This window comes from Fonsecaea multimorphosa, assembly GCF_000836435.1.
Source record: "Fonsecaea multimorphosa CBS 102226 unplaced genomic scaffold supercont1.1, whole genome shotgun sequence".
In the NCBI taxonomy this organism is placed as follows: domain Eukaryota; kingdom Fungi; phylum Ascomycota; class Eurotiomycetes; order Chaetothyriales; family Herpotrichiellaceae; genus Fonsecaea; species Fonsecaea multimorphosa.
This window is the reverse complement of record NW_015971635.1, coordinates 2409084-2422598: the sequence shown is the minus strand read 5'-3', so window position 1 is coordinate 2422598 and position 13515 is coordinate 2409084. Positions and strand designations below refer to the sequence as shown.

The window sequence follows — 13515 nt, the reverse complement described above, 5'->3', positions numbered from 1 at the left end:
TTTCCACCATGGCTTAAAAGGCTCACGGAAGCTACAGCAACGTCCTAGATGCAGATTCTATTCTGCTTCACCGAAGCAGCAAGTACTGCCGACAGCAGCAGCTCCACTGAGCAGCATCCAAGCCGTCCGTGGTCCGGATGCTGAGGTGTGAGTCATATACGCGAACAGGGTACGAGGTACGGAGTATCGTATTAGTGATATACGAAGCTACCTACCTACCTACCTACCTAGGTATATACCCACAATCCTTCTTGTACCTCCAAGTCCATGTTTTTCAATACTTCTCCATCAACACGGCTAGACAAAGTACTGGAAGCATATGTGTCTGATTCAGAAATGTCAACGCAGCTCTCATTTGTGACGCTCGACGTCTTTACCTCGACGCGGTACACGGGCAACCCGCTCGCCCTGGTCAAGGTTCCGCAGCATGTCGCGCTTTCGCAGAGCCAGAAGCAACGTATCGCCCGGGAATTCAACCTCTCGGAGACGGTCTTTCTGCACGAACCGACGACGCAGGCGGACGTGGACGACAATGACAACCCGCAGACCGCGCGCGTCGACATCTTCACCGCCCAGGCCGAGCTGCCCTTCGCCGGCCACCCCACGGTCGGGGCGGCGAACTACCTCCTCCGGCTCCTGGGCGGAGACGACAACCTGGCGGCGAGCAAGCGCGTGACAGCCCTGCAGACGAAGGCGGGGCGTATCCCCATCTCCTTGAACCCTGCTGGGGACGGGTGCCAGATCTCCGTCGCGCACAACCTGCACGTCCACGCCTCGCCCTACGGGGGGAAACCATTCGGCCACTACCCCGTAGTCAGCATAGTCAAGGGCATGACCTTCATCCTGGCCCAGCTGCCCGACCTCGCCGCCTTGGCCACCACCGCGACGGAGAACCTGATTGGCGCGGACGCAACGTACACGTCGTCCGCACGGGACCTCGACGTCGGCTGGCGCGAGGGCATGGTGGTGACGTACTTCTTCGTCGACCAGGCCGACCAGTCCGGTCCGCATCTCTCAGGCGGCGGCGCCCGAACCATACGCACCCGCTGTTTCGCAGAGCGCGAGGATCCCGCCACAGGCAGCGCCGCCTGCGCATTGGCCTCGTACCTGTCCCTCCAGACGGGCAAGGCCGGTCGGTACCGCTATGCGATTGTGCAGGGCGTGGAGATGGGCCAGCGGAGCGAGCTTTACGTCGAAATCGCCGTCAAAGATGCAGCGGGTGATGGCGACGGGCGGCTGGAGATCGAAGAGGTCCTCTTGAGCGGGAGTGCTGTGCAAGTCATGCAGGGGACGTTGGAGATTCCCGCGCCAGAGGAGGCCTGAGTTGATGATCATTGTGACTGAGCAGAGAGGTGCAGTTAGTGGCATGACTATACTAATGTGCTGTATGAGTGCGCTGCAAGGCTCCAGTGGATAACAAGGCTGTGGCGAGGCTGTGTGGCAATGTTTTGATGAGATTCGAATCCGCCACGAAGAGAGAAGACAAAACTGGGAGGCAGTTCAACCCTGTCTACCTTAGATGGCATAACTTGGAAGCATGGGACGCACCACAAAAGCTAATGCATAGATGGATAGACAGAAAGCATGTTGATGAACGATTCATTATTTTCATATTACTGGATCTCTGTCCTGGAGCAGTATCTGTCTGATACCCGCATAACTTCCCACATAGTCGTAATCACAGACTTGTCTCCTTCAATCAACCCTTGCCATCGTAGAGCTTCGCCACTGGTTTAGATGGACACCTGCTCCGCATAGCCGTCCAGTTCTCTGGGGAAGTTCCGATGCATCGAGATGTTCCAGAAGAACTTGCTCGTAAAGTCCTTTGCTTCTTTAACCATCTTGATGCTGTCCTTGACACCGCTTCCCGTGTCTGGTTTGTTGGCCGTGACAACACCATACCAATCCACAACGTCGTCGCTTCCTTCAGAGGCCAGAGTTACATTCTGGACCTCAGTAAGAGCAGCGTGAACGAGTTGCACACCCTCGCCAACGGCGCCGATGGCCTTGAGGTGGCCAAAGGCTTCCTTGACCCAGAATCGTGCCAGGGCAATCTCCTTCAGCGTGTCGGCAGACTTGGCGCCACCCGGGATGAAGAGGGCGTCGAACATGGTGGATCGTTGACCATTCAGGAAATGGTCAGGCTTGACCTGCGAAGAGCCATCGGAGGCCACAAGAGGCTGACGTCTTGTCCCGATCGTCCATGGGACAGCGCTCTGCGCCAGTACTGCTGCCTTCATGGCCTCATACGCCTGGAGATCGAATCCATCTGCAATGAGGATGGCAACGCGACGGCCTTTGATCGTGGGCTGCTCGGGCAGGTAGTCGAATTGGCTGAGACCCTTGGCCTTCTTGCCATGGTTCGGGGCAATCTGTTTCTCAGGAGTCTTCGCACCGCAGTTCTTGGCAACGGCCTGGGCGAGCGACAGATCAATCTCCGCCAAACGAGTGACTAGGCGTTCGTAGACAATGTCGTCGTCGCAGTGGTCCAATTCAAAGGAAAACGCCTCGACCATGTGCTTCTTCTCGATCTCGGACATGGAGTTGAAGAACAGTTGCGCTTGCGACAGATAGTCCTTCCATTTGTGGGTGAGCATACGCGCCTTGACGCCGGGGTACTGTGCTGGGTACGACTCAAATCCACCTGAGCCGCTGTGGCTAGTCGGTGGGTTGGCTTCCCATCTGTTGGGCCAGTAGTTTGCTTTGCCTTTGGAGATCGTGTGACGGAGCTGGCCATCGCGGTTGAAATTCAGAACGGGGCAGACTGGACGGTTGATTGGCAATTCTTCCCAGTTCACACCCAAGCGGGTGATTTGAGTGTCTTGGTAGGAGAAGTTCCGACCCTGCAGAAGTGGATCTTCACTAAAGTCGATGCCAGGGACGATGTGACTGGTGCAGAAAGCCACCTGCTCGGTCTCGGCAAAGTACTCGTCAACGTTGCGGTTGAGCTCCAATTCACCAATGTAGCGAATAGGCACCTGCTCCTCAGGCCAAACCTTTGTGGCATCGAGGATGTCAAAGTCGAATTTATCTTGGTCGCCATCCTTGATGCACTGCAGACCGAACTTCCACTTGGGGTAGGCCCCATTCTCGATGGCCTCCCACAGATCCTTGCGGTGGAAATCGGGGTCTTGGCCGGCTAATTTAAGAGCCTCGTCCCAAACCAGCGAATGGACGCCAAGTTCGGGTGTCCAGATGAACTTGCAGTATGTTCTTTCTCCCTTGGCGTTGATGAGAGCAAAGGTGTTGACACCAAAACCCTGGATCATGCGGTAGGAACGAGGAATGCCTCTGTCGGACATGGCCCAACAGAACATGTGGGTTGCCTCCTTGTGGAGAAAGACGAAATCCCAGAAGTTGTTGTGAGCAGTTTGCCCCTGTGGGACTTCGTTGTCTGGCTCCGGTTTGACGGCGTGGATGAGATCCGGGAACTGAACGAAGCCGCGTTAGACAGCGTTGTGCAGAAAGACGTTCCGGACACTTACCTTAATGGCGTCCTGGATGAAAAACACTGGGATCTTGAGGATTCAGTTAGCTAATGGCCCTTTGCATCGGTGAAGTGTGCTTACATCGTTGGCCACAATGTCCCAGTTGCCCTCATCGGTGTAGAACTTGACAGCAAACCCTCTGACATCACGAACAGTATCTGCACTGCCTCTGCTGCCTTGCACGGTGGAAAATCGGACAAAGATTGGTGTGGTCCGAGAGGTGTCTGTCAGTACGCCGGCGGAGGTGACATCTTCGGCACTCTCGAAGAGTTTGAAGTGACCGTGAGCAGCAGCACCGCGTGCATGGACAACTCGCTCGGGGATGCGCTCATGATCGAAGCGGTGAATCTAAGGCAACTTAGAATCTGTGGCCAAAGAGGAACCTAGGTCAACTTACGCGTTCTCGGGCCACTTGATCTTCGAGAAAAGTAGGCCCAATTCTTCCGCTCTTCTCATCGGCAATCCTCAGCCAGTGGTCAACATCTGAGACTTTGGTACCAAAGTCAGTGGTAGTGTTCTGCTTGGTGTCCTGCTGATTCTTCTTGTTCTTTTCCAGGTCGGCGATCTTCTTGTTCTGAGCCATGCTTTGGACGGATTCGGCGGCTGAATTTCCAATATCTCGAACGGTGTTGGCGACGGAGGTGGCCATTTTCTGTGTTAGGGGACCGACACAGAAGAAGGGACAAGCGACGATGGCAAGTTAAATGGAAAAATGTGAGATGAACGAGCGGGGATGTCACTCGAGTCTTGACGCGTTATTTGCACCTTGATCTCTGCCGATTGAAATCCTATGTGTAGACTTTTCCAAAACTGTAAGCGAGCAAAGCTGTTGCATCATAAGCTGGACGCGTGAGGGCATCATTGGCAGCAGCAGCTCATTTCGAAGTCCACAGCATGTGTTGAGGACAATGGCAAATAGCTCCGTTGGCCCATTTGACGTAGGCAGACTGTGAGCTGGGTTCCACATCACCACATCACCTCTTGTTCTGGTGGTGACACAGTGGAGACTTCGTCATGGCAGAGACGTATCCGGAGCATGGAATCCTCAAAGATGGTAATTTTGACAGCCGTTAGCATTAACTTGAGCCCATGAATGCGGCTCGTCAGAGAAAGTGAGATTCGGAATTGAAACCCGGAGGGAAGAGTCGTTGCATCATGACGCCGATCAAGGTGTCCTCATTGGCCCGGAACAGAAGCGGGGATCCAGGATGGCGATCCGTCATAGCATCATGCTTGTAAATGGAGGAGTCGTGGCGTTGGCTGCCTCCCACGAGTAGAAACCGAGCAGCTCGGTTCCTGGTAGCTGAGTGCAGTGGTTGAATCTGCAAACGCGTGACGTTGTAGCGGAAACTTGATCCTTGATGCTCAGGCTCAGCTCCACCGGAACAACATTCTTCCTAGTAGACTGTTGGACAACGAAGGTTGCGACTGCTGGCGAGCCCGGAAGTTTTCGACTATCATTTCCGTGGGCTACCTATGCCGTCTGGGCTAGGATGGCGTCGAGTCTATCTAAGAGCCATGTCATTTGGGTGTCGTTCGAAGTCTACCTTCTTATGTCAGCAAGGCTGTGTACAAGGCAAGGCTGAGTCAATATTAGTCCCCTTCCTAGGCCAGCTGAGGGGTGTTGGTAGTCTTCTGACTCTCCCTCGAATCGTACCCCAGATGTCTGGGCGTCTGGACTCCCTGCCAACGGGTATCATCGGCGTATTTCAGCAGCCAACTCCTTGAGAACTGCGAACTTTGAAGCGTGTAGGACAGCTAGTGATTGGACATTAAAGGGCGGTCTGACACATAATTTGTGTGGCTGCTGGGCCGTGGATGTCATGCTTTGCTCAGAGACAAGTCTGGGCCCCTCTATTGTGGCTCGTGAGCAAGTCTGAGAGGAGGACCAGCCCATCATGTAGTGACCTAGGGCGCTGTGACGATTGCTGCCCTCCAGACGAACACTTGCAGTACTCGCTACAGGCGAGAAACTCAAATAGCTAAGGGGTGGTTGGACCTGGGGCAAGCTTCCCCGGGCTGCCGGGGAGCAAGCGAGGACAATAGGGTGCAGCAAATTGGCACCGGCAATTTGCTGGCAGGTCATAGGCTTGCAGCCTGCAGCCTGCGGGCAGTCGGCGATCTCCTCCCACGCCCAGAGATTCCCCGGCCACCAATCATACCCTCTGACGGGCCTCGCCAGAGGCTTATCAGTTTGTCGTCGCTTCGTGGTTGACTGTCGCGTGCAAATCCGCACGGCTTCATCTCGTTCCACCCTCCACCATCACTTCCACCATGCACCCACCACCCTCAAATCACCGTCTTCTCCCCCGTCATGCGGCATTGTCTTTTGGGGTTGAGCCTCCAGATCTAACCAAATCCGCCCCTTTGGCCTGTCCATCAATGCCCCCTCCATGCCCATCTGACCTATTCTTACAGTCATTCCGCTATGTCATCTGCACATAATCGCTGGTAGCCCCCGAACTCCTTCGGCTCGTCCCTTTGCCCGCGCCGAATCAGCCTCGATCCCAAGGGTTCAATTGTCCTATCTGAGCTTCCCTTTTCTGCCTGCATTGGGGGTGTGACTGCCTTATCGGGCCCCTCGCCTGTGTCCACTGTCTGTGTCATGCCAGAGTTCGGAACACGCCTGCGCTTCGCTCACACTCTCTCTGCCACAACACCAGCCTGCCTCGTTGTTGCAGCGTATTTGTCGTTCTGCACTGCTTCTTCCTCTCATTTCGTTTCAGTCTTTCATAATCCCGCTCACGAACTTATAGAACCGCCCTTTTCCTCGACAGCACATCGCGATCCGAAGTCGAACCCGAATCGCGGTTGCTCGGTGCTTGTTTCATTTTCAGCACAAGCCTTGACAGCGTTCAGGCGAAGCTTCACATGCTCTAAGACTCTTTACCGTTCGTGGGAGCAAGAGACGGGTGCCTACGACCGGGAGCGAGACAGATCTAACGGGGCCTCAACCTTACCACGCATCTTCACAGATGGTTCGACAGTGATGATAAGCAAGTTACAATTTGCATAATTGCCTATAGTCCTCAAGAAATCTGCGCCAGAGCCGTTCACCAATGGCTTCCTCGTACATACCGTTCTTGACGGCCTCCGCTCTACCAGACCATTGCACACCAACCTCTCCCATCCTGTCCGATATATCGTTATACCTTGGCTTTTGCATACCTACCCCGCTTGCCGCGCTCTCTACTATCCTAGGGACACTATCAATAGTGTCATGGCTATTCGCGCAGATGCCACAGATTTTCAAAAACTACTATATCAAATCGACTGCCGGGCTGTCGATTTTCTTTCTGAGCGAGTGGTTATTGGGCGACCTGGCCAATCTCCTCGGAGCCATATTTACCAAGCAAGCTGGCTGGCAGATCATAGTTGCGACCTACTACGTCTTCGTGGACATGTGCCTAGTGTTTCAATACTTCTGGTACAGCTACGCCGCAAAGTGGATATACGAGGAAAGTCTCCATTCCACAGGGAGCAGCGATATCGACGATGCGGACAGTGCCATAATAAATGGGTTGTCGCCCATCAACTCGAATTTCGCAAGCGATGCCCCGCTACCCGGGGACTCTGATGACTACACTCCCAAAAGATCAGATCCAACCGACGTCAACGTTCCTCAGTTTTCCGCGGTAAACTATGGTGAAAAGAAAGGAACTCCTCCTCAAGACATTGTCTACGGGGATAAATTCGGGTCGAGTTGGATGGCTTCACCCTCTCCACGCACTCTTCTCTACGCAGCCACCATGGCCTCCATGGCCTCCAATGTGGCAGCTGCTCCAGTACCCTTTCCTTCCGACCACTATGTGCACGGAATTCATCTCTTCCGCGTCGATACCCCTCTTGAGATCGTCGGCACTATTTTATCGTGGTGCTCGACTTTCCTATACCTGGGTTCAAGACTACCTCAGCTGTATAAGAATTGGCAGCGGCAGTCAACTGCCGGCCTCTCACCTCTTCTGTTTATTGCTGCTTTTTGTGGTAATTTCTTCGTAAGTCCTCCTTCTCTCCGGAAAGCCGTGGCATATTTACACGAGCCTTGTTTTTGGGTCCCAATATCTGTTACTGAGCTAATAGGCTTACCAGTACTCTGCGTCCTTGGTCACCAATCCCAATGCGTGGAGTAACTACGAACCATATGGACATCACGGCTGGGTGGACGCAGATGGAAATCAAAGATGGGCATGGGTTGCCCGTGCAGCTCCGTTCTTTCTTGGGGCTGCAGGAGTGCTAATGATGGATGCCTTGATGGGTGTCCAATTCATCATGTATGGGGAGCGAGAAGACAGAATCGTGAAGGTAAGAGATTCACATGGATATAGTCATTGGGAGCGAGTCAATGGATGGATGAGAGGCTGGATCCCTGCCATGGCCGGGAAAGACCGAGTTGTGGATATGGCCCAAAGTCAGCGCTTGCTGCATGAGAGCGGGCATTTGAGTCTGAGTCGGAGACGAAGTCACCATCATGTCGACTACGGTACGGTAGCGTGATGCAGGTAGACATGATTAGACGTATAGAATCCTCTTTTGTCCGTGGATTACTGGTTACCATGGAGAGTGATAGAATTTCCAATGCTGTAGAAACAGTGCTTTGACTAATACTCGGTATACTATTTGACGTCAGCTCCATCATTTGGAGTTGAGTGCCCGCTTCCGAATCTCCTCCGCATGTAACAACCAGGCACAGGAAGAACTCCGCGAGCGAAAGCTCACCATCATCGTACTGCTTCGCACGAAATCTCATTTACTTATCCCCAAGTTTGGCCTCCGAGTTCAGTCTCTCATGATCACATCACGCCTTATCCGCCCGATACTTTCTACCACCGCCGCGTTTGCTACATTCATCCGTCCTGCAAATATCCCGCATTTGGGAATTTCGTCGCATAGACTCGGATTCGCCCAGCAGCCCGTCAAGAAGATGCATGTCTTGAGTATTCCAATGTGTGCGTTAGCCCACCTTCGCAGCTGTACTGGCAGCTGTCAAACTCGATGGAAAGGCAGGGAAAGCCAGCCTGTTGACACCGTTGGATTTCTTGGACTCAACATTGAGCTAGCAACGGAATAAAATGCTAACAATCTCTGTGGTTCAGGGGTCGGCTCGTCCGACAATTACGCGTACTTGGTCAGCGATGATGAGACTAAGGATGCCGTGATCATCGATCCAGCGAATCCTCCAGAGTACGTTTCAGGCTTCCAAGATACCGTGGACCAGAAGAGAACCAAGACTGATGTCCATCCTTCTGGTACCTAGAGTCCTCCCTGTTCTCGAAGAGCAAAGCAAGTATCTACACCTGCGCACGATCATAAATACTCACCACCATTGGGACCATGCGGGAGGAAATACAAAGTTGCTGTCCGCAATACAGACCGATCTCAACATTATTGGAGGCAAGGACTGCGAAATGGTCAAAGAAACCCCATCCCATGGGTCAAAATTCACAATAGGCAAGAACATTCATGTGACCGCCCTGCACACGCCTTGCCACACGCAGGATAGCATTTGCTATTTTATGGAAGACAAGTCCACAAACGAGCGAGTCGTGTTCACCGGGGACACCTTGTTCATCGGCGGCTGTGGTAAATTCTTTGAGGGCAATGGTACTGAGATGAACAAAGCCCTCAATGAAGTCCTGGCGTCACTGCCTGATGATACAAAGGTCTACCCGGGGCACGAATACACCAAATCCAACGTCAAGTTCTTGAAGAAAATCGACGGGAATAACGAGGCTGTGAAAAACCTGGAGAAATTCGCGAATGAAAATAAGGAAACACAGGGCAAGTTTACCATTGGCCAGGAAAAGGAACACAATGCATTTATGCGAACGCACACGGAGGAGATGAAGAAGGTCACGGGTAAGACGGAGCCTGGTGAGGTTATGGCTCGGTTGAGGGAGATGAAGAACGCTGGTTAGGAGGAGCCGAGTTTCGTGGATGAAGGTGGCTACCTAGCTATATGTGAAGATGGATCCCAGGCGTGCAGAGACTGTGATGCGTACATACCTAGGTAGGTACCTACCTTAGCCATGGCGCTTGGAGGTCAGAGACGGCTCCCATGACAGATGTAAAAAAATACTTCACCACAGTCGCGATGTATTCGACGAAACTCTTGTACCAAATTCGAAGTTGATGTTCTGCGATATTGTAGCACTTCCAGTCTGTCAAGGGGAAGGCGTTCATATCATCAGGACGAAGGATACAAGATCTCCCCATATAACATTCGGGGTGTGTTTGAGTGATATATATTGTAAAAGCACTAAGTCTTCCGCAATCGACCACAGGAAGTGGAAAACAGGGCTTCCCGTTCGCTCAGCCGTACTTAAGCCACTTGCCGATTAGTTAGTACCACCGTGGGTGACCAGGTGGGAATCCTGATTGTTGATTGTTTTTGATTTTTGTTGTATGAAGTATTGCTGTCTTTATTTCCATTTTTTCAAAAAGCATACCAAGAACGGTTGTGAGGAAATTGTAAGGCTTTGTGGTTTGCTGATTTGGATGTGGCCGTTTCTGCGGCCAGGTGGGGACAGTCAAGGTGGTGGTCCAAATATGCACCTAGGCGGATTGGGTTGGCAGTCATAGGCAGGCGTGACAATTTCCTTGGTGCGGAGTCCTTAGTGGTGGCTGGGGTGCCTGTGGCGCCTAATCCCACGACCGACTACAGAATCCTGGCGCCCGACTTCGCCCAAGCCGCGGAGTATTGCACTACATTCTTACCTCTTCCGGCCCTGTATCTGTGACCTTTTCGGCGTGGACCTCAAAACGGCTTTTCGACGTCACATAATTATCAGATCCTGCACCACTGAATTCAACGAGATCCTCATTTCATACCACCGAGCCCACCTTGCCACGATTCCTCAAAACGACTATTCATCGATTCAAGCTCGCCTTCTTTGTCCGAGTGCACGACATCCTCGACGTCGCCCCTCTCCACAAGCCTAATTTCCTCCGCATGAAACAAAATCTCCAGCCGACAGACCATACCGACCCTTTCCTCTGAGAAACAAGTTCCTCATCTGCGCCGACGTGATTCACTTATTTGCCCGAGTCCTGCTCTATTCTGGTGTCTCGACAGCCTTTCCTAGGTCCTCCCTTGAGCCTCTCCTCTGCTCACAGCGCCCTCTTTGTCCCGTCAATTTTGCCGCCGTACTCGAAACCGATGCGAGAACTACTCCTTTACCGCCGCGAATCATGTCTGGAAAATATTCTGTCGAAGATCTCTTGAAGTTGCGAGCATCACCGCTAATATGTAAACCTCCGAATCTACCACCAATAGAGGAATGGATGGGGTATGGAATACATGTCGATTTCATGGCTGAAGCAGGTTCACGATAACTAACATTTGGCCAGTGCACAAGAACTGAGTGGCAGGAGGCCTATAGCTCGAGGAATCAAAGAAGAACAGCTCGTCCAAAATGAACCCTTTCAAAAAAGACCGACCATAATTGACGCCCAGCGTCGAACAGCTACCGGTACGTTTGAAGGACATTTGCCTGGGCTTCCAACTAAGGGAGATTTCGCAGATCCCGACCGCATAGTTCTCGGTCCTCCTCGCCGATCGTTCGCTTCTAATGCCCGCGTCGCCAGCAAGTCGCAAGATCTAGGAGATGAATCCGGAAACAACAAAGACCGATCAACATTGAATGATAAATCCAGAAATGGGGACGAGTCCGAGTTCCGGCATCATGAGCGGAGACATACTCAAACAAATGGTCGTTACGGTAATCGTCAAGAGACCGAAGATCCAGAGACCGAAGGTCGTCGTGACTATGACCGCAGGCCGAAATGGGCAGGGAGAGACAGGAACGATCAAGACCTAGACCACGATCAGACTCAGGAAGATTCGACACGAGGCTTCAGGAGGGACACACAGTCGAGGGCGAAGCTGTCGCAGTCATGGTTTAAAAAGGACAGTGGAGATGCCGAGGACGACAAGACACCTGACTGGCGTCGAGATCGCGGTAGAGACCGTGACTGGGACAGGGATCGCGGTGTCAAAGTGGAAGCGGAACCCGAATGGATGGACTCGACAGAACCAGAAGAACCGTTCCAAGCGCGTACACAAGAGGACTTCCAACGCTGGAAAGAACGTATGAAAGCAGGCAGCGCAGCACCTCCTGAGAAAATCGATACAGCTCCTATCAGTCCGCCAGCGGAGGAGAAACCAGCGAAGAGGGTCGTTTCCGCCGAGCCAGATGACTCAATGGACAAATTCTTCGCCAGATTCGAATCCAAGGCGACTGAACAGAAGCCCGGACCAACAAAATCACATGGCAAAACACGTTTCGCATCGCTTTTCAGTCCTGCAACGGAGCAAAACAAGCAGATCGAATTTCCCGCTCCCGCTCCCGCTCCCGCTCCCGCTCCTGCTCCTGCTCCTGCACAAACATCCCTCGCCGAAAGACCTTCATCTGCCCAGGCGACAGGCTCAGTGACGGATGCTGACCAAGCTGGATTCGCTCGTATTCTCGAAATGTTGCAGACACGAAGTAACAACCCCACTCCTCAAAACCAGGAGGGAGTAAAACCGAGGACACCACTATATGCAAGGGCAACCGAGCAGAAGGCCGAACCTGAAGCGAAGCCTCCCATGCCCGAACTCTTCCAATTATTGGGCGGCCAGCTTGGAGCTCAATCGCAACAACCTGAGCAAATCCAACCAGCTGCATCTCAGGAAAGATATACAGAGAGCAGATCTCCGAGCGAACTATCGCACACACGACAGCAGTCCAGCATTACCAAAGATGAAGTTCTTTTGACTTTACTACGTCAAGCCAGCCTGGCGCCAAAGCCCCAACCACCACCGCCTACTCCTGGAGGAGGAATGTTTGGACTGCCACCAGAGCCCAGCAATCGTGCCGCGCAGCCAAGAGGGCCGGTCATTTCGCCAGTTCAGTCACAACAAGATCCGATAATGATACAGCGAAGAGAGCCAAGAGGGCCAATATTCGACGAGTCACCAGTTTCCATGTATCAAAACGAACCTCCACAGCGCGAACCACCACCCGGTAGGAGGCCCACCAACGGTACCCAGCCCATGTATACGGACGCTCCACTGATGGCGCTTCTGCGTGGCCAAGCACCTCCGCAAAGACAAATACAGCCTCCTCAACCACCTCAAGCACTTCCTCCTGGTCTTCAACGACCTCCTGGACTGGATCAGATGCAGCGACAGAACCCAAGCTGGCCTCCGCAGCAGCCTCAGCAGCCACAACAACCACCACAGCCTTCACGCCAGCCGTCACTCCCACCTGGCTTGTCCAACCTTCCTCGAGGGATGTCAGGGGCACCGTATGCTGGACAGCAAATGCCGAATCAATCGACTCTACCGCAGCAGCCGCGCCCACAGCAGCCCCAGCCACAACGAAAATACACGGCAGAATCTTCTGGAATGCCTCCGAACCTTCCTCCCGGTATGTATCCTCCTCCAGGCTTCATGAATGCTGGTCCTCCACCAGGCTTTCCAGGCGGAATGGCAAATCATCCCGCGGCCAGGTTTGGGGGTGATCCGGCAGCGCAACAACGAGCTTTCATGGAAATGTACGGCGAAGTTGGCGGTAGAGGGTTAGGACTAAGAGGTGGTGCGGGCGGTTCTGGAATCCCGCCGTACCGGTGAGCAGGAAGGGCAGCCGTAGAGGTTCAGGTGCGTGGGCTCTTCCCATGAGATGAAGTGATGGCCGAAGCGACAACAAAGCGGCTGGCAAAGGCATGAGACGGTTGAGGTTGCAGGAGCTTGGAACGCGATCAGTTCACGCGGTGGGCATCCCCAGCGCGCAACGTACCCGTGATGGACAGTTGTCGTCATGGTTTGATGGATGCAAGCAAGCGAACCACGTATGCGATTGAAGCCACCAGTTCGGCAAGGACTCTACATAGCATGTTGCGCATTCATTCTGGACTCACAGAACACGCACGAGAGGCAAAAGTTGCGGCAAAGGGAACGATTGAGTGCCCAGTACTTCCGACCACGGGACAGCAAGAGCAAGGCGTGTCGAGACATGGGTATCTAGAGGGGGAAGGAAAAAGAAAT

At 53.2% G+C, this 13515-nt stretch overlaps 4 protein-coding genes and 1 non-coding gene across 5 annotated transcripts; 4 read left to right on the top strand and 1 right to left on the bottom strand.

The window, feature by feature from the left end:
* Nucleotides 1-336: 336 nt before the first annotated feature.
* On the top strand, nucleotides 337-1323 carry Z520_00916 (uncharacterized protein; the record flags this gene model as incomplete). The annotated part of the gene is made up of 1 exon (XM_016771434.1): nucleotides 337-1323. One exon carries the CDS (start codon nucleotides 337-339, stop codon nucleotides 1321-1323), a length of 987 nt encoding a protein of 328 aa, XP_016638344.1.
* A 410-nt stretch (nucleotides 1324-1733) lies between these two features.
* Nucleotides 1734-4137, bottom strand: Z520_00915 (uncharacterized protein; the record flags this gene model as incomplete). The annotated part of the gene is made up of 4 exons (XM_016771433.1): nucleotides 1734-3431; nucleotides 3486-3518; nucleotides 3570-3836; nucleotides 3886-4137. 4 exons carry the CDS (start codon nucleotides 4135-4137, stop codon nucleotides 1734-1736), a joined length of 2250 nt encoding a protein of 749 aa, XP_016638343.1.
* Nucleotides 4138-6724: 2587 nt separating this feature from the next.
* Nucleotides 6725-9403, top strand: Z520_00914 (uncharacterized protein; the record flags this gene model as incomplete). The annotated part of the gene is made up of 5 exons (XM_016771432.1): nucleotides 6725-7483; nucleotides 7578-7759; nucleotides 7814-7968; nucleotides 8582-8669; nucleotides 8743-9403. 5 exons carry the CDS (start codon nucleotides 6725-6727, stop codon nucleotides 9401-9403), a joined length of 1845 nt encoding a protein of 614 aa, XP_016638342.1.
* Nucleotides 9404-9759: 356 nt separating this feature from the next.
* Z520_00913 lies at nucleotides 9760-9876 on the top strand. The gene has a single exon (XR_001677184.1). It is a non-coding gene; the product is annotated as a 5S ribosomal RNA (ribosomal RNA).
* An 800-nt stretch (nucleotides 9877-10676) lies between these two features.
* Nucleotides 10677-13101, top strand: Z520_00912 (uncharacterized protein; the record flags this gene model as incomplete). Its single annotated transcript, XM_016771431.1, has 3 exons — nucleotides 10677-10774; nucleotides 10836-10957; nucleotides 11009-13101. 3 exons carry the CDS (start codon nucleotides 10677-10679, stop codon nucleotides 13099-13101), a joined length of 2313 nt encoding a protein of 770 aa, XP_016638341.1.
* Between the last annotated feature and the right edge of the window lie 414 nt (nucleotides 13102-13515).